Source organism: Mobula birostris, chromosome 6 (assembly GCF_030028105.1).
Source record: "Mobula birostris isolate sMobBir1 chromosome 6, sMobBir1.hap1, whole genome shotgun sequence".
Taxonomy (NCBI): Eukaryota; Metazoa; Chordata; class Chondrichthyes; order Myliobatiformes; family Myliobatidae; genus Mobula; species Mobula birostris.
This window is the reverse complement of record NC_092375.1, coordinates 140,319,070-140,342,394: the sequence shown is the minus strand read 5'-3', so window position 1 is coordinate 140,342,394 and position 23,325 is coordinate 140,319,070. Positions and strand designations below refer to the sequence as shown.

General features: G+C 42.7%; 1 protein-coding gene across 4 annotated transcripts in view; it reads left to right on the top strand.

The window, feature by feature from the left end:
- Positions 1-23,325, top strand: part of LOC140199415 (SH3 domain-binding protein 4-like) — a 128,293-nt gene that overhangs the window by 46,500 nt on the left and 58,468 nt on the right. For all 4 annotated transcript variants that reach the window (XR_011886413.1, XM_072261474.1, XM_072261472.1 and 1 more), the window contains one exon: positions 2,747-5,115. Coding sequence is in view for 3 of the 4 variants with exons in the window: in XM_072261474.1 (XP_072117575.1) it covers positions 2,747-5,115 (2,369 nt within the window). In the remaining variant the exon portion in view is untranslated. The remainder of the gene's footprint in view (positions 1-2,746; positions 5,116-23,325) is intronic.

Here is a 23,325-nt window from a genome sequence, read left to right as displayed (position 1 = left end):
TCAAGGAAAAGTGCACAGCGAGATCATGGTGTCCAAGTCGACAGCTCCCGGAAAATTGCGAAGCTAGTAGATAGGATGGTACAGAAGGCATACAGTATGCTTTCCTTCATTGGTTAGGTTTTGAGTATGAAAGTCAAGAAGTTGTGTTGTAGCTGTATAAAACTTTATTTAGGCCACATTAGGAGTACCCCTGCTCTTTCCTGGTCATCCTCATTATAGGAAGGATATGGAGGGCTTTTGAGGGAGTGCAGAAGGGATATACCAGGATGCTGTCTGGATTAGAGAGTATTACATATCAGCAGAGGTTGGACAAACTTGCATTGTTTTATCTGGAGTTTTGGGCATTAAGGGGAAACCTTATAGAGGTTAATAAAACTATGAGAGGTAGAGATAGATGAATTATTTTTCTGGGGTAGACTTATTAACTACTAGAGTACATAGCTTGATGAGAAGGAGGAAATTTAAAGGGTATGTTTTTATACACCAATAGTGTTTTTTTTAAGCGTGTCGTACCAGACATTCAGCCATTCTTGTCTGGCACGTGGTGTCAGGATTAACCGGGTCACATTATGAACATTCCTGACTCGACCCTTTTTCTTTATGAGGCCGAGTGGCTAGCTCGACACTCAACCCGGCATGGATGGAAAGTGTGCTCGGGGGTGGCCCGACCTGAATTCGAAGTCGAGAACCTTTGCTTCGGAGTCCGGCGCTGATCTCACTGGAACATGTGGCCAGGAGCAGTGGTAGTAGACAACACAATAGTGGTGTTTAAGATGCATTCAGACAGACACCTAACATGCAGAGAATGGAGGGATATTGATCATGTGCACAGAGATTTAGTTTAATTTAGCTTTATTGTCGGCACAGGCAATGTCGCCTGAAACTGTTCAATGTTCTAATGCAACTGAAGATTGGATCTTGCATGATATGGCTTTCTGTTGTTCTTCCCAGTTAATGGGATGTGTTCTCAGAGCAAGTCACTCTGAAATGACATCAGACTTGGCCTGAGCAAGAGGATCCATTTGAAATGACTCAGAACAATCACCAGCTCCTTTGTGTTGATGCTATCATAGCTATGACCTTAAGGAAGTCGTATTCATTCCAGAAATCAAGGACTAGCATTTACAATTCTGCAACTCTTTCACCACCCCCCCATGTTATTGTACCATTCAGCTGGATTATGACTAAACTATTTCCATCAAACCAGCCTGATCCTAATGCCTTTAATAACCTTTGCCAAAAATATAATGATATCCTGCAGTTTTTACTAACTTGCCTCTCTCCCCCATCTTCCCAACTATGATAAGCTTTTCTCCATCAAGTAGGATTCGCTTAATAATCTGAAATGAGGAAGGGGGATCACTGTTAAATCCTCCTCACTCAAGGTATGCATAAGTTACTCTCATGAGAGGTCTCGGCCAAAATGTTGATTCTTTATTCCTCTCCATGGATGCTGCTGAGTTCCTTCAGTATTTTGTGTGTTTTACTCTAGTTTTCCAGCATATGCAAAATCGCTTGTGTTTGTAAACTATTCTAAACTTTTCATGTACAAGATGTGAAACTTCCTACTATATTCTGTAGGGTAAGTTCAGGAGGAAGCTTTATGTGTCTTCCTTTAAAAAGATAGTATAGCAGTGAAGTGTCACTTTTTAAACTGGCCTTTAGTGGGTGCAGGCACTAAGCCAAAAGATGCCATCCTTGATATTTGCAGTGTTAGCAGACATCAACGTTACTGTGGCTCTCACAGAAGTAAGTTTCAACACATCGTTTCCTTCTGGGGATGAAGGAAGATGTAGGACATTGGATGTTGTGGCCTGGGGGCTTGGCAAAGATAACAGCTGTTCACACAGTACACCTATCTCCTTGGCAATTACATAATAAATGATGATAGATTGTAGCAATCAGGAAACCTTAGGTTTGTGAATAGATATATTTTCAAACTAAATTTTCTGAATTCCAGCTCCATTCTACCCGGGGAATAATCTATTGAAAAACTGGATCCTTTCCTGAGTTTAACTACTTGTGGAATTAAATAAACGGAAATGTAACATTATTGCTGTAGAGATCACACTGTTTCTGTTTTTATACAGGAGAATCCACAGAAAATATGAACAAAATGTGTACAGGTTACAAAACAATGTACAGCAGGGTTTGATTACAGCATTCAAAGTGCCCCTGAATGTGCTGTCTATTTTAAGTGCAATGCTTTGGTTCTCACAGTGCTAGCTGAATGCTTTCTCTGTGCATTATCATTAACGTAGACTGGAAGGTCTCCTTTTGGGCTGTATTGTTTATTGGAGCAATTTATGCTGCATGTCAAAAACTTTCAAAGAATTTGGATGATGTGACACACACAAAATGTTGGAGGAACTCAGCAGGCCAGGCGGCTTCTGTGGAAAAGAGTACACATGACACTTCGGGCTGAGACTTCATCAGGACAAATGAAGGGTCTTGGCCTGAAAAATCTACAGTTTATTCTTTTCCATTGATGCTGCCTGGCCTGCTGAGTTGCTCTAGCAGTTTGTGTGTGTTGCTTGGATTTCCAGCATTTGCAGATTTCCTCTTGTTTGTGATTGGATGTCTGCGATGTGTTTATCAAACTTCCACTGTAATTAAATTTGCTTTACCTCGATGAGCAAGTATGATTGAAATGGTTGATGTATTCCTAATATGAAGATGTAAACTTGATGTTTAAATACATTTATATCTTCCTGTAAGCTAATACTCCTCCTTTTAACTTTTACAGTGCCTTCTCCTAGTACGCTACGATTAAACGCATCTACATCTTTTGGGGACGCGCGAGAGGTTGTGGCTATTAAGGATTACTGCCCTACTAATTTCACCACACTCAAATTTAACAAAGGAGACGTTCTATACGTCTTGGATACTTCTGGCCCTGAATGGTGGTATGCCCACAACAATACAGAAATGGGATACATTCCTGCTTCTTACGTACGGCCTGTTGACAAAAGCTCCTCTCTTCGAGATAGTGGCATGGTAGATAACATTGGTGATAGTTCTGATGAAGGAGTCAAAGAGATGGATTTACTTGGCGATTGGGGAGATGTCTTTGACAAAATGACCTCAAATACCAAACAGAACAATCCGTTTGTGAATGGCCTTACGTCGTCCAACCCGTTTCTCAATGGGAATGCACAGAGCCCCAGTTCCAAAAGTGATCAGGCACCTAAACCAGAGGTGGATCTACTGTTGTTTGATCCATTAGCACCACCTCTTGATAGTTCAAAAATATTAACACCGAACAGTGAAAGTAATAATGTCATTGATATAGACCCACTGATCAGCTCAAAAGCGGAGTTTGATCCGATCCTGAGTCGGAACAATCCTTTCTTCAGAAGCAAGCGATCGTACAGTATGTCTGAGCTGTCAGTCCTGCAAGCCAAGTCTGCAGGGCCTCCTCTCACTAGTTTCTTCAGCAATATGCAGTCTCCAGAACCCGAACAGTTCAGGAGCAGGGAGGACTTTCGAACAGCATGGCTTAACCACAGGAAACTGGCACGTTCCTGTCACGATCTAGACTCCCTTGGGCAAAGCCCTGGCTGGGGTCAGACTCAGCCTGTCGAGACAAATATTGTTTGTAAGCTGGACAGCACTGGTGGAGCAGTTCAGCTTCTGGACACCAATATTAGTATTCATGTTCCAGAAGGACACATCTCCCCAGGAGAAACACAGCAAATTTCCATGAAAGCCCTGTTGGATCCCCCAGTAGAGTTGAACAATGACAAATGTACAACTATCAGCCCTGTCGTCGAGATCAAATTAAGCAACATGGAAGTTAAAACATTCCTCACCTTGGAGATGAAGATCTCTGCTGAGTTGAAAGATAATGTGTCAAGCAAGAAGGACGCCTGCATAACCTGCTTGAGCAGTGACAGTAAAGATGGGCCCTTCTTGCCAATGTCTCAGGTGTATCACTACGGTGACACGGTGCAGGTCCAGCTGGAGAGTCTGGAGCCTTGTATGTACGTTGTTGTGGTGTCTCAGGCCAAGATGTTGCAGTACCCTGCTACAGTGTGGGAATACATTAACAAAAAAATCACGGTTGGTGTGTATGGTCCCAAGCACATTCATCCTTCGTTCAAGATGGTGGTGGCTATCTTTGGGCATGATAGCACGCCCAAGTCCTTGCTAGTAAATGAAGTGAGCCGAGAGCTTGTGAGTGCGCCACCTGTTGCCCTGCAGCTATGGGGCAAGCACCAGTTTGTGTTGGAAAAGCCCCAGGACCTGAGGATCAGCATACACCCCAACATCTCCAACTACGAGGTCAAGCCTTCCGACCAGGTTAAGGTTGTCCGCGGGTTCCAGGTGAAGCTGAGCAAGGTCAGCCGCCTGATCTTCCCTGTTCACTCACGCATCCCTGACGAGATCTCCGATTTCACCCTGAGGGTCCAGGTCAAAAATGATCATGAGGTAATAATCACACAGTTCTGCGTGAGGACACCGCAGCCGCCTCCAAAGTCCGGGGTCCGAAGTAGCGGGCAGAGGAGGTTTCTGAAGAAGAAGGAAGTTGGCAAGATTGTTCTTTCCCCTTTGGCCATCACAAGTAAATACCCCATATTTCAGGACCGCCAAGTAAACCATCTGAAATATGGGAAGCTGCTGAAGACTGTCGTGAGGCAGTGTAAAAACTACTATCTGTTGGAGTACAAAAAGGGAGATGTGATTGCATTACTAAGTGAAGAGAAGATTAAGTTGAAAGGTCATCTCCGAACAAAAGAGTGGTACACTGGGTTCTACCAAGGGAAGATAGGGCTGGTGCATGCTAAAAATGTGTTAGTAGTTGGGAAAATGAAGCCCAGCTACTTTCAGGGACCTGATCTCACTACCTCTATGCTCTTGGAGCAGATCCTACGCCCCAGCAAGTTTCTCACTTACATCTATGCTTCGGTAAGGATGACGCTCATGGAGAATATCAGTAGCTGGAGAGCATTTGCAGATGCTCTGGGTTACAAAAACGTGCCTCTTGTGCACTTCTGCCGGACAGAGATTGACAGTGAGCCGGAGCGAGTGGCATCAGTACTGGAAAAGCTAAAGGAGGACTGCAATGATACAGAGAACAAGGAGAAGAAGTCCTTTCAGAAAGAGCTGATGTCTGTGAGTATACAATATATTGTGTTATATCTGCTATTTCTTAGATGGCCATGTTATGCATTTGCCTTTGCTGGATAATTTCCAGTCGAGCCATTCTTCATCATAAGCTATACAGTGCAGTGTGAGACAGGATGACTGTGGAACAAACAAATTTGCTTTGCGTTAAGGTTTTCATGATCCTGATGATAGGTCATTGAACCTGATCGTTCAGCAGGGTTGGCCTGTAAACTTCAGCAACTGTTCTGGGGTAGAAGAATGGGCCTGGGTATCTTGCCACAAGTTTTCTTCCATCTCCTGGAACTTGGTACTCAGTCTGTACAATACAGAGCAGGTGCCAAACTAAGGTCACACAGGCAGCATCTCTGATCCTCAACGTTTTAGGTCAAAGCTCTTCATTTGAGTCCAGATGGAGAACCTCGAATTGAAACTTTGTCTATCCTTTTTCCAATGAAGATGCTACCTGACCCACTGAGTTCCTCAGCTCTTTGTGTGTTCAAGAAGAGAAGAAAAGCTTATGAAAGGAGTTTTAAGAGATTTGGCATGTCAACAAGTACACTCAAAAATTTTTAGATTAGATTCAACATTATTGTCATTGTGCCGAGTACAGATACAAAGCCAATGAAATGCATTTAGCATCTGACCAGAAATGCAAAGAATAGTGTTATTTACAAAATAACTGTGAATAATAAAAGTGCTACAGTACACAAATATAAAAGTACTGAGACAGTACAATACGGATGCAATACTGCTTAGCGCTGTGTACTGTGGAGAGCGTTCTGACAGGCTGCATTACTGTCTGGTATGGGGGGGGGTGTCTGCAGATGTTGTTCCCTTATTCAAGAAAGGGATTATGGATAGCCCAGGAAATTATAGACCAGTGAGTCTTAACTTCAGTGGCTGGTAAGTTGACGGAAAAGATCTTCAGAGGCAGGATTTATGAACATTTGGAGAGGCATAATATGGTTAGGAATAGTCAGCATGGCTTTGTCAAAGGTAGGTCGTGCCTTAGAAGCCTGATTGAATTTTTTGAGGATGTAACTAAGCATGTCGATGAAGGTAGAGTAGTAGATGTAGTGTCTATGGATTTCAGAAAGACATTTGATAAGGTACCCCAAGCAAGGCTTATCGAGAAAGAAAGGAGGCATGGGATTCATAGGGATCTTGCTTTGTGGGTCCAGAATTGGCTTGCCCACAGAAGGCAAAGAGTGGTTGCAGATGGGTCATTTTCTGCATGGAGCTCAGTGACCAGTGGTGTGCCTCAGGGATCTGTTCTGGGACCCCTTCTCTTCATGATTTTTATAAATGACCTGGATGAGGAAGTGGAGGGATGGGTTAGTAAATTTGCTGATGACACAAAGGTTGGAAGTGTTGTGGATAGTGTGGAGGGTTGTCAGAGGTGACAGTGGGATATCGATAGGATGTAAAACTGGGCTGAGAAGTGGCTGATGGAGTTCAACCCAGATAAGTGTGAGGTGGTTCATTTTGGTAGGTCAAATATGATGGCAGAATATAGTATTAATGGTAAGACTCTTGGCAGTATGGAGAATCAGAGGGATCTTGGGGTCCAGTCCATAGGACACTCAAACCTGCTGCGCAGATTGACTGTGTGGTTAACAAGGCTTACAGTTGGCCTTCATCAACTGTGGGATTGAGTTTGAGAGGTAATGTTACAGCTGTACAGGACCCTGGTCAGACCCCACTTGGAGTACTGTGCTCAGTTCTGGTCACCTCACTACAGTAAGGATGTGGAAACTAGAAAGGGTGCAGAGGAGATTTACAAGGATGTTGCCTGGATTGGGAAGCATGCCTTATGGGAATAGGTTGAGTGAACTCAGCCTTTTCTCCTTGGAGCGACGGAGGATGAGAGGTGACCTGATAGAGGTATATTAGATGATGAGAGGCATTGATCGTGTGGATAGTCAGAGGCTTTTTCACAGGGCTGAAATGGCTAACATGAGAGGGCACAGTTTTAAGGTGCTTGGAAGTAGGTACAGAGGAGATATCGGGGTAAGTTTTTTTATGCAGAGAGTGGTGAGTGCGTGGAATAAGCTGGCAGTGACGATGGTGGAGGAAGACACCATAGGGTATTTTTAGAGACTCCTGGATAGACACATGGAGCTTAGAAAAATAGAGGGCTATGGGTAACCTGAGGTAATTTCTAAAGTAAGTACATGTTCGGTACAGTGGCTTGTATTGTGCTGTAGGTTTTCTGTTTTTCTATGTTTCCTTCTGATTCTATCATTTGCACTCTCTTGTATGCCAAGCTATGCTCTGTAACTTCTGGTTGAACATTGAGTTCTCCAATTTCTGGTAATATTTCCCCACTTGGCCCTTCCTCTTACCTTTTCTCTTCTCCTCTCCTACCTATCACCTCCCTCCAGAGGTAATAGAGGGAGGTGATAGGCTCCTCCTTCCCTTTTTCCCATGGTCCATATCAGATACTTTCTTCTCTAACCTCTTACCTTTTCCACCCATCACATCTGAGCTTCCTACTTCATTCCTCCCCTCTCCACCCATCTGGCTTCACCTATCACCTTCTGGCTTGTACACCTTGCCCTCCCCACACCACCTTATTCTGGCTTCTTCCCTCTTCCTTTCCAATCCAAATGAAGGATCTTGTTCCAAAATGTTGTTTATTCGTTTCCATAGATGCTACCTGACCTGCTGAGTTCCTCCAGCAATTGTGAGTGTTAGCTCAGAAGGCTGTGGCAGAACCATTCTTGCTGAGATATTGCAACAGTCAATCTATGGAGGTGAAAGGACTTAATCTAATGATTCTTTCCCTTATTTAATGCAAATAAAAATCAATTACTATTGAATGCCTATGCCTGTGACCATGTTTGATACGCTAAATAGGGCCTGGTTTGATGCAAACCAATTACCACAAGCTTATTGTCTTAATGTTTGGCTATTTAATTTACCCTGTGGAGCAGGCTGTGCTTTTAACTCAATTTACTGCTTGCAATTACAGAAAAAATGAGGGCTAATTGCAAGTTTCCTGAACTTGGTTACGTTGGCAATAAGAACTGAAACCTGTTTTTTTTCTTGTTTGAGTTAATATCTGCTCTATTCACATAACTCCAGAATACACCATAACATACCCTCCTCTTGGCCCCAGGAAGGCCAAACTTTAAGGAGGGTCTGATTAAATGGGGCAGTGAAAATTGCCCTTCTCTTTGGATCCCTTCCCCAATTTGCTAACCTATGTGTACCTACATCTACAGAATCTAAAATCTTTAATTGGCTATCTACAACAGAGGTCCCCAACCTTTTTTGCACTGCGGACCGGTTTAATATTGGCAATATTCTTGCGGACCGGCCGACGGGGGGGGGGGGGGGGGGGGGGGCGGCGGGTAGGGTTGCCAACGGACAAGAGTAGCAGTCAAATGCATTGTTTACCCAAAAGACTACAATGACCATGAAGCCTTGCGTGCGCACCAATGCGCATGCGCGTCATGACCTGCCGATCCCCCCCCCCCCCCCAAGGAAATCCTTTTTGGCGATTCTGTTCGTGGGGGTGAGTGTTAGTCACTACCAGAATATAGGTGATAAGTGGGTAATACACTCAATTTTGTTTCTAAAAGGGTTTATCTAACGAATTTAATATTAAACACAGAGCCCCATATTTTCCTCGCATGAATATAATGATAAATCAATTATCAGGGGAGCTTGAAGTAAGTGTTGAATGAACTTCCAGTAGAAGTGGCAGAAGCAGGTTCGATATGATCATTTAAAGAAAAATTGGATAGGTATATGGACAGGAAAGGAATGGAAGGTTGTGGGCTGACTGCAGGTCGGCGGGACTAGGTGAGAGTAGCGTTCGGCACAGACTAGAAGGGCCGAGATGGCCTGTTTCCGTGCTGTAATTGTTATACGGTTATATAGGTCACTTATAAGTCAATAGCATCATAACATTTTAAGTAACATTTGGATATTAAATGCACAGCACATATTTTCCCCATATGAATACATAAAATCATTGCAACACACCAATATCGCTGAATCAGTGGGAGCCCTGGGCTTGTTTCCCTGCAACAAGACCGTCCTATCGGGGGGTGATGGGAGACAGCGATACTCGAAGGGGGTTCCTTATGTCCAGTCTATTCCGCAGTTTAATTTTTGTTGCATTCATTGCAGAAAAATGTTGGAAATGGAAGCAATGTTTTCAGTGCTTTCATGGCTATCTCAGGATATTTAGCCTTGACTTTGATCCAAAATGCTGACACAGATGTTACATCAAACATACTTTTCAGCCCGTTGTCATTTGCAAGCTCGAGGAGTTGATCGCCTTCCCGCCCTGACACGGATGACACACGGGTCATGACCTCGCATGCGTAATGGCTGATCAGTGGCCGTGACAGGGAATGAGGAAAGGTGCAACTGACTCATATCGCTTCTTCGCGGCCCGGTGGTTGGGGACCGCTGATCTGCAAGACTGCACAGAGATGGCAATAAAACAATCCAGAAATTTGATCACCCTTCAAGCTCTGACAGCTAAAACCATCAGTTGTGGCTGTCTGTAGTAAACCTGTGGGCAGGCTCACAGCAAGGTAACTTTGTTTCTGGTTCACCAACAGCAGTTCACATTCCATCCCATGGCAGGAGATTATCAGAATGATCTTGACAATCAGTCTTATTGATCAATCTACATGAGGGTTTGTGGTTGGTCTCTATTCAAATAGCTGCAAGGTCTTTGCCCCAGTGGCACCCCCTCCCGGACTGTCCTTTCGATCGTTGGCCCAACCACTGAAAAGGCCCAGTTTATTAGTGTTCACCCCCCATTCAGCTGGGGTGGTTGCCTTCTGACACTGAATGTGATTTCTTCTCTCCTTCTCCCCCCTCCCTCTCCCCTTCCCTCTCCCCTCTCCCCCTCCCTCTCCCCTCTCCCCTCTCCCTCTCCCCTCTCCCCCTCCCTCTCCCCTCTCCCCCTCCCTCTCCCCCGCCCTCTCCCCCTCCCTCTCCCCCTTCCCCCTCCCTCTCCCCCTTCCCCCTCCCTCTCCCCCTTCCCCCTCCCTCTCCCCCTTCCCTCTCCCCCTCTCCCTCCCTCTCCCCCTCCCTCTCCCCCTTCCCTCTTCCCCCTTCCCTCTTCCCCCTCCCTCCTCCCTTCTCCCCCTCCCCTCTCCCCTCCCCCCTCCCTCCTGTATATGTGTTTCTGTTCTCTTTCATCTGTGGGTCTTCTTCCATCAGGAGTGGTGTGGTATGACACAGTAGGCTGGTTTCATCACCTAGATTCTCTGTAATGACAGTGTTATTGGGTGGACCTGATCCCTTGTTCTCTCTGTGAGGGTGAAAAGAAGGTGAGTGATTTGGTTTAACCTGAGTCCAGTGTTTCCACTGGCTGCCTCACCAGGTCTGTACAGTACACAAACATGTGTCATTTGTCAGGAGCACCACCTGTGGCCCTGTCCACCTGGCAACAAACCCTGCCTTTTTAGGCAGCTCCCTTCCCATGACTTGGTCTCCTGGCTGTGGGAGGATTATCTTCTCACCATCTGATCAGCAATGTGTTGCCGTTGTTTTGCTCAGTCCGTCAACACTTAAAGCTGTTACAGAGGTTCTCTACATCCAGAGTCATTTTATCCCTATAAGTTCTAGGTTCACTGCAGGCTGTAATCACCCTATAAAGGAGTCACATTGCTCACCCCATCGGTAATTCATTGGGGCTCAGACCCAGCGTGTGCTTTGGTGTTGCTCGTAACCTCGTCAGGATTCCTGACATCAACTCATATCTTTCCCGTCTCTGTTATACAGTAGCTTTAGCTCAGGCAGTTTTGATTGTTAGGTTCATCCTTTCTCCCGTGAGCTCTAGGGGTTGGTAGGGTACATGGAGTTGTTGTTGAATCCCTAACAGTTTGCTCACCTCCTTCATCACTTTCCCAGTGAAATGTGCTTTTTGATCCAAGTCCACCTGGGCTGAGGTTCCCCACTTGGGGAAGATTTCCTGAACTATGAGGGAGTTCCTGCCTCCCTCACTGTGTCTACTCTGAGGATCGTACCCTCATTAGTTGGACAGATCCTGAAATACACTGGAAGCTGCACTTCATCGATTTCAAGTATCTGGGACTCACTCTTTCTTGCCTTCACTGTTTCTCTCCCTACAGCCCTAATGTAAGCAGCCTCTCCAGTGGTTGACAAAGGCAGGTCAGATACCAAACCTGCCCTTGTGTTCACTAACATATTACATTGCCGGTCCCCTGACACTGCTTTTATTTACATCCATGGGTCACCACTGGTGATGATGGGGACCGCTGCCAGCTATTTGTATGACCTGAAGGCTGGCTTTACTAGTTCGATAATCTGGTCAGCAGTCAGATTCGACAGAGAGGGCATTGTTGGTTTTGGGGATTTAGGTTCTATTGTGGTCTCTACCTGTCTTGGTGGGTGACCCTCATGTCTCCTTTCCCTGGATTGCACAAGATTTAATGACACATTGAACTGAAACATTTGCTTACTTAAGCTCAAAGGCTTGTATTTGTGTGGTAATTGTAGAACATTCACTCTAGTTGATGATCTTAAAGCAGTCAACAATAAAACCAATGATAGTTAACAGTGCAAATTTCTTGGACATGTTTTAGGGTATATGTGTTTTTGTGATAGATACATACCCTAACTCAACAAATATGGGCTATGCCATGGGACACAATTCTTTCCCCCTTTATCAGCTTCATTACAAAATAAAACAAACTGGGATTTTGTGTATGGAATTCAACACAGACGCGCTATCCGTTTGCACTATTCCAGCACTGTTACTAGGAAACCTTTAATTACAATACTATACAAATGTTGGGTCAGTGAAATAGAAATGGCTGGACGGTATGGTGGGACCATACCATGTTTATCCTGACAGGATAAGTTCATAGTCCTTGCATATTTTTACGGAGTAGAATCTTTGGTACAGCAAAGCTGAGCTCACTTGCACTTCAGTTCTGCAACAGATTTTTCTAAAGCATTCCTTCTCCCAGTTCTTTCCTTACATTCTTGCAATTTTTTTTTATCAAATATTTTTCTGGTTTCTCTTTAAAAAGCCACAAATGAGTCTCTACACTCAGCATAAAAGCTGAACCAATGCAACTCTTATCAGTTTCCTATCACCATGGTTCTTTTGCTGATGACCTTTGGTTATTAGCCTCATAACTATTGCATAAGTCTTCAGTCCTTCCTCCATTTTAAGCACATCTGTTAAATCTATTTTTAGGTACCTTTGCCATTCGTCTGTGTACTTGACCACAACATTGACCCCACCTCCTCACCTTGCTCGGGATACACACATTGTGCCCCATAAGCAGTTTGCCATTATCGGCTTAACAGCATTAATCTGGTTAAATTGATTCTGCAACAAAACTGTGAGTATCGTTGGTGGATGGTGGAAGTTTGAGCCTTTAAAGATGGGAAATGAAAACATTGTGATTGGTGCCAAACATCTAAGATCTTAACAAATTTATAGCTAAACTGCCTGCCTTTAAATTTTTTCCTCCAGTAGGCGTTATTGGTCACTTTTATGGCAATTTTCACCCTTTCTGCATTTGTCCCAGTGGTTAGACAGCAGATTCCAAAAGCATTTGTTGTACATTTAGAACTGAGTTTTTATTTACAACCATGTAGTTAGAGTTGTGTACAATTATATAATTTGTTCACTGGGTGTGGTACTGCGGTACTACCAAGTGCCTTATCTTTTGTAGCATTTTTTTGATGGAAGCTCATAGAAGACCTTGTAAGAAATTAAGTGGAAATTTTGAAAGGTGCTAAATTTAGCAAAGTATTTTAATCTCCTAGCTTCTTTTATTTCCTAAGGAAAGATTAATTGAATTATTGACTTGTTTTGTCTAGCTTGATCGACAAATCAGACTCTCACCCTACAGGCAGGGACAATGGGCGTGTACCGTAGTTTCCTGCAAAATTTCCAGCATAGTCTGGAGAAATGAGATGACTTCATTGTTCCTCTATTAGACTGATTGCAAGTGATGATTCATTTTGAATAGGAACTTGCTTAGAGAAACAGATGTGTACATTAAAGGAGTTTAAAATTAACTAAAGACATTAAATTGCAGCTTGCTGCTTTGGACTTCACAGCTCAGTGGTAGTGTTAGCAACCTCACTAATCAATGTACTTCTGCAAGCTGTACATTGAAGGTGAGATTTATTACGCCCTCAAAAACCTGCAAGTTTCCACTTGTGCATATCTTTACAACTAGATAACTGACTTCAGTAATGCTCTGCAAGGGTTAAGCAGAAATCCATTGCTCAAGTGAAACACTCCAGGGAGCTGGAAAACTAATATTAAAAACATGAAATACTGGACATATTCAGGCACATTGTTTGAAATTGAATAGAGTTGATTCGTTTGCTAAAAAAAAACACATGTCCTGCCCTCAACTAAACTATAGTCTCAGTATTTCAAATTTTGTTTTTGGTGAGTGTGGAAAAATAATTTCTTCTTTCTGCATTGAAAATCAAATAATTATCTGGGATCTGCTTGGTGTATGGTGGATTTAAGCTGGAATGTTTTGTTTACTGATGTGAAGGTGCATTGTCAGCCTAGGTAATCTTGCTTCCAAAAACAGCGCAATATAAAAGTACCACAAACTAAGAATGTGTGACACCCTGATTCTGATACCTTGGCAACTCTGTGCTTGAATGTTCTTTATCTCTGCTTTGTCCATTTCAAGTCCCGGATAGTATTCAAAGGATTTTTTTTGGGAGGGGATTTGTAAACTAACACAAAATAATAGATTGGTTTGAGCAAGCGCCAGTATCTGTCGTTAGTTAATAGTCATTCAGGCATACCACCTTGCTCTTCTTCGGCACTGGGATTATCGTTGCCTTCTTAAAACATGAGGGGATCTTAGACTGAAGCAAGGAGCAGTTGAAGTTGAAGATAATCTTGCTTCCAAAAACAGCGCAATATAAAGTACCACAAACTGTAAGAATGTGTGACACCCTGATTCTGATACCTTGGCAACTCTGTGCTTGAATGTTCTTTATCTTTGCTTTGTCCTTTTCAAGTCCCGGAAAGTATTCAAAAGATTTTTTTTGGGAGGGGATTTGTAAACTAACACAAAATAATAGATTGGTTTCAGCCAGCGCCTGTGTCTGTCAACTAGAACCTTCAATTTTAAATTGAATGTCTTTAAGGATTCCATGATATTGATCAACTAGAAGGGAAAGGTGCTGGATCATGCAATTCTTTAGACTGTTGAGTTTCGATCTGATGCCGTCTCTATTTGGGGAAAATCTGTTTGTGATTTATGTAGGAATAATTAATGCTACTGGCCTAGTATTACCAGTAATTGCACCTTTGCCAGCCATAATTCAGGAGTAGGCCTGTCAGTCTGGAGTTTAAAGGTCAAGTTAATGGTCCACTGCGAAGGATTGACTGCTTGCTCTGTTTAACACCTCTGTGCTTTCCTGATGAAGAGTTTCCCTGATGAGAGCACGGCCTTTGGTTTCGCTACTCTGTGCCTGAGGAAGTAGTTCTCTGGGTTTGCCGAAGCTGGTTATCTGGTCATCTTTCTGGAAGCTGTTTTATTAACAATACAACAGTGACCATACTCCAGTACTTGATTGGTTTTAAAGAATGTTAGGGTATGCAGAAACCACAAATTGTGCATGGTAATTTGTTTATTTTTGCAGCTGAAGTACTAGTGATGGCACAGACTGAACATTGTCTCTATAACATGCTCCTTTATCAGATCTAACTATTCTAGAATTTGAAATAAAATTATAAATCTGATCCACAAGATAATTCTAATCCATTCTCATTTTGTCCACCAAACCTCCACCTTTTAATCTTTGGGAAAAGTGAAGAGTAAGGTGGAAAACTTTGATGCCTTCCTTCATGTTTTTTTCTAGGGCTGAAAATGGCAAGTGAAGACATTTTTGACTGTGATTCTAGAATACAATAAACCACCTATCCCAGGAACCAGTCTGGGGGACATCTGCTGCATTCCCTTAATCACAGACGTGAATTTACCTCGTAGACCACATCTGTGGACAATATTCCAGATGCAGAGCTCTTTTATTGCAGAAATATGTCTTTATTCTTGGCTTGAACATTCCTTCATTTGAATTTGCATTCATTTATGTGCAAGGGCACTTTGAACAGCTTAACCTTCCAGTTTCCGCTCTCTTTTTATTTTTCTGCCAAAATTGATGACCCTGCCTTTCCACATTAGCTTGCATCTGTCCGGCCCTTGCTGTTACTCTTCACAGACCGAACAGCCACCCAACTTGACTATCCTGGATTCCCCTCATTTAGACTGTTGTACAAATTACGAACGTTTTGAGACCCAGCTCTGAACCCTGCAATATACTATGGGTCTATTTTCCCTCTTCAACGTTTACACATTTATTTCTTTTGTTTATTAAGCAATGTTCAATCTGTGCCAATAAATTAAACCCAATAGTGCATGGTCTAATGGTTAATCTACTGAGTGGCTTTTCTGTTATCCATTCTGCTAGTTATAACCTCAGAAAACTCCAGCAGACATATCATTAACAAATCCATATGATTCTGCCCATTTTCCCACCTCCTTAATAATAGATGACAGAAATTGATCTGCTTATCTGTCTATTAATAAAATGTGCTTTATTAAAATTACCCTAGGATATGAATGTCCAGATCAGATGCAAAACAAGTATGGAACCATCCCCTTCTGCTAATGTGGAAGAATATGCATGCAATTTTAGCAGGGAGGCTTGGCACATATAATTTTCCTGCTAATCATTTTAATTAAAAGATGACTGTATTTACACTATAAAACTGTATTTCCGGGTACTTCAATAATTTGAAATAATTGGGATGCATTGAAAAAGCAACTAACTTAAAAACACAAAATATTCTGCAGATTAAAAACACAGATGTTGACAATAAAGATTTTGAGAGGGCATTTTTTTTCTATAAATGTACATTTTTTTAAGGTTGGCATGACCTCTCAGAGGAACATACAACCTTTAGTCATTAACAGAAGTGTTTGAATCTATGTCCTGCTGCACTATTCCACCTTATGTTGTTGGCAGGTACTAAATATCCTGAAGTGGGTTGATCATCATTACTGCCAGCTTAACGAGTGATGTCTGCATTTACTGCACTTGGAAACAATTATGAAGGTAATGCATTTCCTCAGCAGGCTATTTCCCACATGGATCATCTTGCTGGCACCTATCATTCCCAAAATTCTTGACCAGAGAGTGCTGAATTCCTTTCACCTGCTCTAAGCTACAAAACAAGCATGTTTCTGTACAAAGATCGGATGATTTTTGTGTACCAGCCAGTAGGAAATAGTGGAACTTGCAGTCAATAATCACTGAGGGAAAGGTAGTTACTTTCTATCTCATGCAAAATATATCTTTCATCAACAAAGGTCCATTTGGTTTCTGTAGTGTTGAGATTAATGAATAACAACATAAATATAGTGGTTTAAGAAACTGTAGATGCTATCCATTACTTGCAGTGTTAGCTGCATTTCATTCAACAGTGTATGAAATCATTATAGATCAGCAGTTCTCAACCCGGGGTTCACGGGCCCCTCGGCTAATGGCATAAAAAGAGGTAGGGAACCCCTGTTATTGATCCAAATAAAACTGTGCCTAAATCCAATCAGCTCTCGCTGCCTTTTAAAGTCAACCTGTTTCATTGGAGCAATTTTACACTGTAGTTATATGGATTTGAAGAGGCAGTGAACTGGAAAATAAAAGTTGCTATCAGTTTGCCTCGCTGCTTTGATGAATTTTAGTTCAAGTTTGTCTGCTCTGTGAACTGGCCGTGTGATCTCAGACTGATAAATGATGACTGTTAAACAGAGGAAAATCAGCACTATTTATCTGGTGACTTTGCCTCAGATCTCTGCTTTATCGGATACAACTCGTTCTGTCACCACTGAACAATGTGTGATTTATTTTGCTGCACAAGCAGTGTTGTGAATTTATCAATGTTTTTCCTCTCAGATGCAAGGCTTTGCAATAAGTATCCCATTTGATCAAATTGTGACCATTCCATGCTGTAGTCAAAGTTAAGTTATTCAAGAGGTTTTATTATTTACAATAAATGACCTCAATAAATCAGATCCTAACATTTGGGAAATAGTACAGTTAATTGTGCAGATAATGCCTCCTTTGTTCAGCCTTAATAAACACTGCCCATTTTCTAAGCTAAACTTGAGGGAAATAAAAGAGATGCCAAGTTACCCTATGCTATTATCTACCTGAATGACTAATTGACAGTGGTGAGCAGGTTATTAAACATTCTGACAAGTCTCCAGTGGAGAGTGCATGATCAAAACAGGTGGGTGCAATTAGCACGTATTTAACATGTCAAGAATGCTGCAATAATCATAGTTCATTGCAGCCCATGTGGCCAATGACGAAGTGAATCACGTTCAGAATCAGGTTTACTGTCGCTGACATATGTTGTGAAATTTGTTGTCTTGCGGCAGCAGCACAGTGCAATATGTAAAAAAGTTACTGTAGGTTGCAGTAAGAAATATAAAAATAACTAGAGCAGGAAAAGAGTAAAGTATTGAGATAGTGTTCACGGATCTTTCAAAAGTCTGCAGGTGTAGACGAAGAAGCTGTTCTAAAATGCTGAATGTGGGTCTTCAGGCTCCTATATCTCCTCCCAATGGTAGTATTAAGAAGAGGGCATGTCCTACATGGGTGGCCTCCCTTAATGAGGAATGCCACTTTATTGAAGTGCCACCTTTTGAAGATGTCCTTAATGATGAGAAGTCCTGTGCTGATGATGGAATTGGCTGAATGTGGCTTTTAATGCTCTGCAGCTTTTGTTGATGCTGTGCATTGGAGACTCCATTACCAGGTGATGATCCAACCAGTCAAAGTGTTTTCCACGGTACATCTGTTGAAATTTGCATGAGACTTTGGTGACATACCAAATCTCCTCAAACTCTTAATGAGGTGTAGCTGCTGCCCTTAACTCCAAGTGGAATCATCGGGACGCCATCATGACGGTATTTTTTTTTAGCGGGCTTTCTTATTTTTACGAGGCTGAGTTGCAACCCAGCACGGATGGAAAGTGTGCAAGGGAGCTGGCTGGATTCGAACTCGGGAGCCTTTGCTCTGAAGTCCGGCGCTGATGCCACTACGCCACCAGCGGGTCTTAGCTACTGACATGTTTTCTCTTTAATATCGTCAGTGTGTTGGTCCCAGAATAGATCTTCAGAGATGTTGACACCCAGGAACTTGAAGCTGCTCACCCTTCCACTGCTGACACTTCAATGAGGCCTGGAGTGTGTTCCCTCAACATCCCCTTCCTGCAGTTCACAATCACTTCCTTGGTCTTACTGATGTTGAGTATAAAGTTGTTATGACAACCACTCAACTAGCCAATCTATCTCACTCCTGTGTGTCTCCTTGTCACCATCCAAGATTCTGCAACAACAGTAGCAAATTTACAGATGGTGTTTGAGTTGTTGAATGGCACATCCTTGAGGTGCACCTGTGCTGATGGTCAGCGAGGAGGAGATATTATTTCCGATCTGCACTGACTGCGCTGAGTCATGAATTGGAAGCTGCCTACAAAGATTCGATAATCTGTGTGTTGTGAATGTCACCCTTTCAGTTTGTATTGTCATCAGAGCTAACTTACAAAAGCTGCTGTTTGCATTGGGGTTGATAATCAGACTGATGACTGGTGGAGACATTTTTAAGATTATTGGAATCTTTGGATTGCTTCCAGTTGGTGAACTGGGCTGTGTTCAAAGACTAGTTAGGATCTGAATAAATATTCCATGGTTGTCATGAACTTTATAAAAATGAGTGTGCCTCCACAGAATTATTCAGAGTCTTCCCCGATCAAAAGACCTGGATGAAACAATCTGCTGAAGGACCTGATCAGTGACATTTAGGTCTGCCGACCAAGTAAAATACAAGAAGTCCAGGTATGTTCTCAGGAAAGCCAAACTTGAATCACTGAAGGATGCTGGACAGCTGTGGCTGTGCTTGACTACCATCAGCTCCTACAAAGTGAAAGTAAGCACCATAGAGACAACAAGGCTTCACTCACAGATGAGCTCAAAGTCTTTTATGCTCACTTTGACGGTCAAAACATGAAGACACCTTCACAGTCTCCCACAGCCCCCACTGACCCTGTGATATCGGTCTCTGAGGCCGATGTGATAGCATCCTTTAGGAAGGTGAACCCAAATGCACGGAAATCATCTGGCCCAGACTGGGTACCTGGGTGAGTAGAAAAAACTTGTGCCGATCATCTTGCTGGAGTGTTTGCTGATATCTTTAACCTCTTCCTTTGGTAGTCTGAGGTACCCACCTGCTAAAAGCAGGCTTAAGTTATACCAGTGCCCAAGAAGAATGTGCTAACCTACCTCAATGAATATTATTCAGTAATACTTACTGTACATCACTATGATGAAGTACTTTGAGAAAATGGTGATGAAACATACGAACTCCTGCGTGAGAAGTGACTTGGTTCTACTCTAATTTACCTACAGTCACAACAGGTCAACAGTAGATGCCAAAGCAACACCCATAAAATGCTGGAGGAAATCAGCAGGCCGCGCAGCATCAATAGAAAAGAGTAAACAGTTGATGACCTTTCATCAAGACTCTTTTCCATAGATGCTGCCTGGCCTGCTGAGATCGTCCAGCATTTTGTGTGTGTATTGCTTTGGATCTCCAGCATCCGCAGAGTTTCTCGTGTTGGTGGAACAGTGGATGCCATTTCATTGGCTTTTTTACTCAACAGGTGTTCCTGGAACATTTGGACAGTGAGGATGAATACATCAGGATGCTCTTTATTGGCTGTGGCTCAGCATTCAATACAATCATCCCCTCAAAACTAATCAATAAGCTTCAAGACTTTGGCCTCAATACCTCTTTGTTGAACAGGATCCTCAATTTCCCCACTTATAAACTGCAGTCAGTTCAGATTGGCAACAATATCTCCTCAGCTGTGTGCTTAGCCCCTGCTCTGCTCACTTCATATGCATGACTCTGTGGCTAAGCACATCTCCAATGCCATATTCAAGTTTGTTGACAACACCATAGTTGTTGGCTGAATCAAAGGTGGTGACATATCTACATGTAAGAGGGAGATTGAAAAACTGGCTGAGTGGTTCCACAACAATCTCTCACTCAATGTAAACAAGACCAAGGAGCTGATTATTGACTTCAGCAGGAGGAAAAAGAGGCCCATGAGACAGTCCTCGTCAGGGATCAGAGATGGAGAGAGTCAGTAACTTTAAGTTCCTTGGTGAGGATCTGTCCTGGGTCCAGCATGTAAGTGCCATTACAAAGAAAGCACAACAGTGGCTCTACTTTCTTGGAAGCTTGCGAAGATTCAGCACGACGGCTAAAAACTTCAACAAACTTCTATAGAAGTGTAGTGGAATATATATTGACTGGTTGAATCATGGCCTGGTATTGAAACACCAATACCTTTGAACAAAAAAGCCTACAAAAAGTAGTAGATGAGGCCCAGTCCATCATGGGTAAAGACCTCTCCACCGTTGAGCACATCTACATGAAACGTTGCTGCCAAAAGCACCATCTGTCATCAAGGACCCCCACCATCCAGGCAATGCTCTCTTCTTGCTGTAGCCATCAGAAACAGAAGGTACAGAAGCCTCAGGACCCATACCTTCAGGTTCAGGAACAGTTATTACCCCTCAACCATCAAACTCTTGAACCAGTGGGAATAACTTCACTCATCTTCACCCACCCCATCACTAAACTGCTCCCATACCTATGGACTCACTTGCAAGTGCTCTTCATCTCATGTTTGCAATATTTATTGCTTACTTATTCATTGCTATTATTATGATGTCTTTTTTTCTTTTAGTTTTTGCACACTTTGTTGTCTTTGGCAAATTGATTGTTTGTCCGCCCTGTTGGGGGCAGTCTTTCATTGATTCTATTGTGATTCTTGTATTTACTATGAATGCCTGCAAGAAAATGAATCTCAGGATAGTATATGGCGACGTATAGTGGAAATTCTTCAAATTCCTTGGTGTCCACATTTCCAAGGATTTCACCTGGTCCCTGAATTCCTCCATCCTGATCAAAAAGGCGCAACAGTGCTTTTATTTCCGTGGAGCATGAGGAAAGCTCACCTCTGTCCCAGGATACTGACGGACTTTTACCACTGTACCATTGAGATTATACTCACCAACTGCACCTCAGTGTGGTATGGCAATTGTCCCGTATCAGACCGCAAAGCACTCCAGCGTGTGGTGAAAACTGCCCAGCGGACTATCGGCACCCAATTGCCCACCATTGAGAATACCTACCAGAAACGCTGCCTGGGCAAGGCGAAAAGCATTATCAAGGATGCATCTCACCCTAACCATGGACTTTTTACTCTCCTCTCATCCGGTAGGCGCTAGAGGAGCCTCTGCTCCCGCATCAGCAGGCACAGGAAGAGCTTCTTCCCTGAGGCTGTGACACTGCTGAACCTCTCACCACAGCGCTAAGCAGTATTGCATCTGTATTGTACTGTCTCAGTACTCTTATATTTGTGTGCTGTAGCACTTTTTTTATTCGCAGTTATTTTGTAAATAACACTATTCTTTGCATTTCTGGTCAGATGCTAAATGCATTTCATCGGCTTTGTATCTGTACTTGGCACAATGACAATAAAGTTGAATCTAATCTAATATGTACTTTAATAAAAATTTACTTTGAAGTTCCCTGAGATGAAGGTTCTTGTTAATCTGGGAAATCCAAAGACTGCTGTCCTACCAGTAGGGGAATCCCATCATGGCCAAATTGAAGTAAAGTAGATTTATTATCAAGGTACACAGATGTCACCACGTTCATTTTCTTGCAGGTATACTCAATAAACCCATGGGATAATAACCATAACAGAATCAATGAAAGACCACTCCAACTTGGGCATTCAACCAGTGTGCAAAAAAACAACAAATTGTGCAAATAAATAATAATAGTAAATAAATTAGCAATAAATATTGAGGATATGAGTTGAAGGGTCCTTGATAGTGAGTTAATAGGTTGTGGGAACATTTCAATGATGGGGTGAGTGAAGTTATCCCCTTTGGTTCAAGTGGCTGATGAGTGATGGGTAATAAATGTTCCTGAACCTGGTGGTTGAGTCCTGAGGCTGACAGGAATTACATTGTTTTTCCTGATTCACCCTCTCTCTGGCCCCACCCTCTGACCTTAGACTTTTTTTTCCCAGATATTTTGACATACGTCAAACTCCAAAGACCAGCCGGCTTGATGAATTTGTGCAATCAAGCCACTTTGAAATTCTGTGCTGAAATAGAGCTAATTTCAGCTCCAAGGCAAATATTGGGACTTGGCCCTTACTATGAAATATAGTCTACCTGAAGGCAGTTGCATAATAGTGACAACTGCCATAAACAAAAAGATGATGAAAGAAAAGAAAATAATTATTATTTGTCACAATGACTCCTCAACATAAATGAAGCTGATTCACAATTCTTGCACCAGGGTTATCTATTCCTTTTGTCTCGCTGGTCGCTAATAGATTAAGGTAATGAGAAATAATATAATTTTGAGCCATTGAGGCAAATACATAATTCCACCCCACTGTTGTGCATGAGGTGTTTGCTAGTGAAATTTGTTCACTCACTTACCCATAGTTAGATTCAAGATACTCATTGTCTGAAACATTTTGACTTTCCTCCCTGCAGAGTAGCAGTCTCCCTTCATGAGTCTCACTGGATGTCATTGGACTCCGGAGCCATGTTACATTGTAGCATTGGCCTGAAAATAAAACAAGCAGTGCCTGCAGATTGTGATTTTCAAAAACATTTGGGCAAGGTTGCTGTTTAGCTTTGCGTTTTCCTCCTTTTGTCTATCTGTCCTGTTGCAATGAAATTCTGAGGTCTCATTGCTGTAGTTCTCTACCTAGCAGCTCAGATTTGAACTGACAGGGATGGGAAGCTTAAGCTGGTTTGCCCTCTCATGGGTGCATTATCTTATTGCACGCTAACAGGAAGGCAGCTGCTGTGACAAACTGGCACCTGTTTTAGAGCAACAAGCCATCTGCTGGAAAAAATTCATGAGGGTAGCTTTTGACCCATAATATTGACAGTTCCTTCCCACCCACAGAGGCTACTCAACCCACTGAATTCCTCCAGCAACACACATCAAAGTTGCTGGTGAACGCAGCAGGCCAGGCAGCATCTCTAGGAAGAGGTACAGTCGACGTTACGGGCCGAGACCCTAGTCCTGACGGAGGGTCTCGGCCCGAAACGT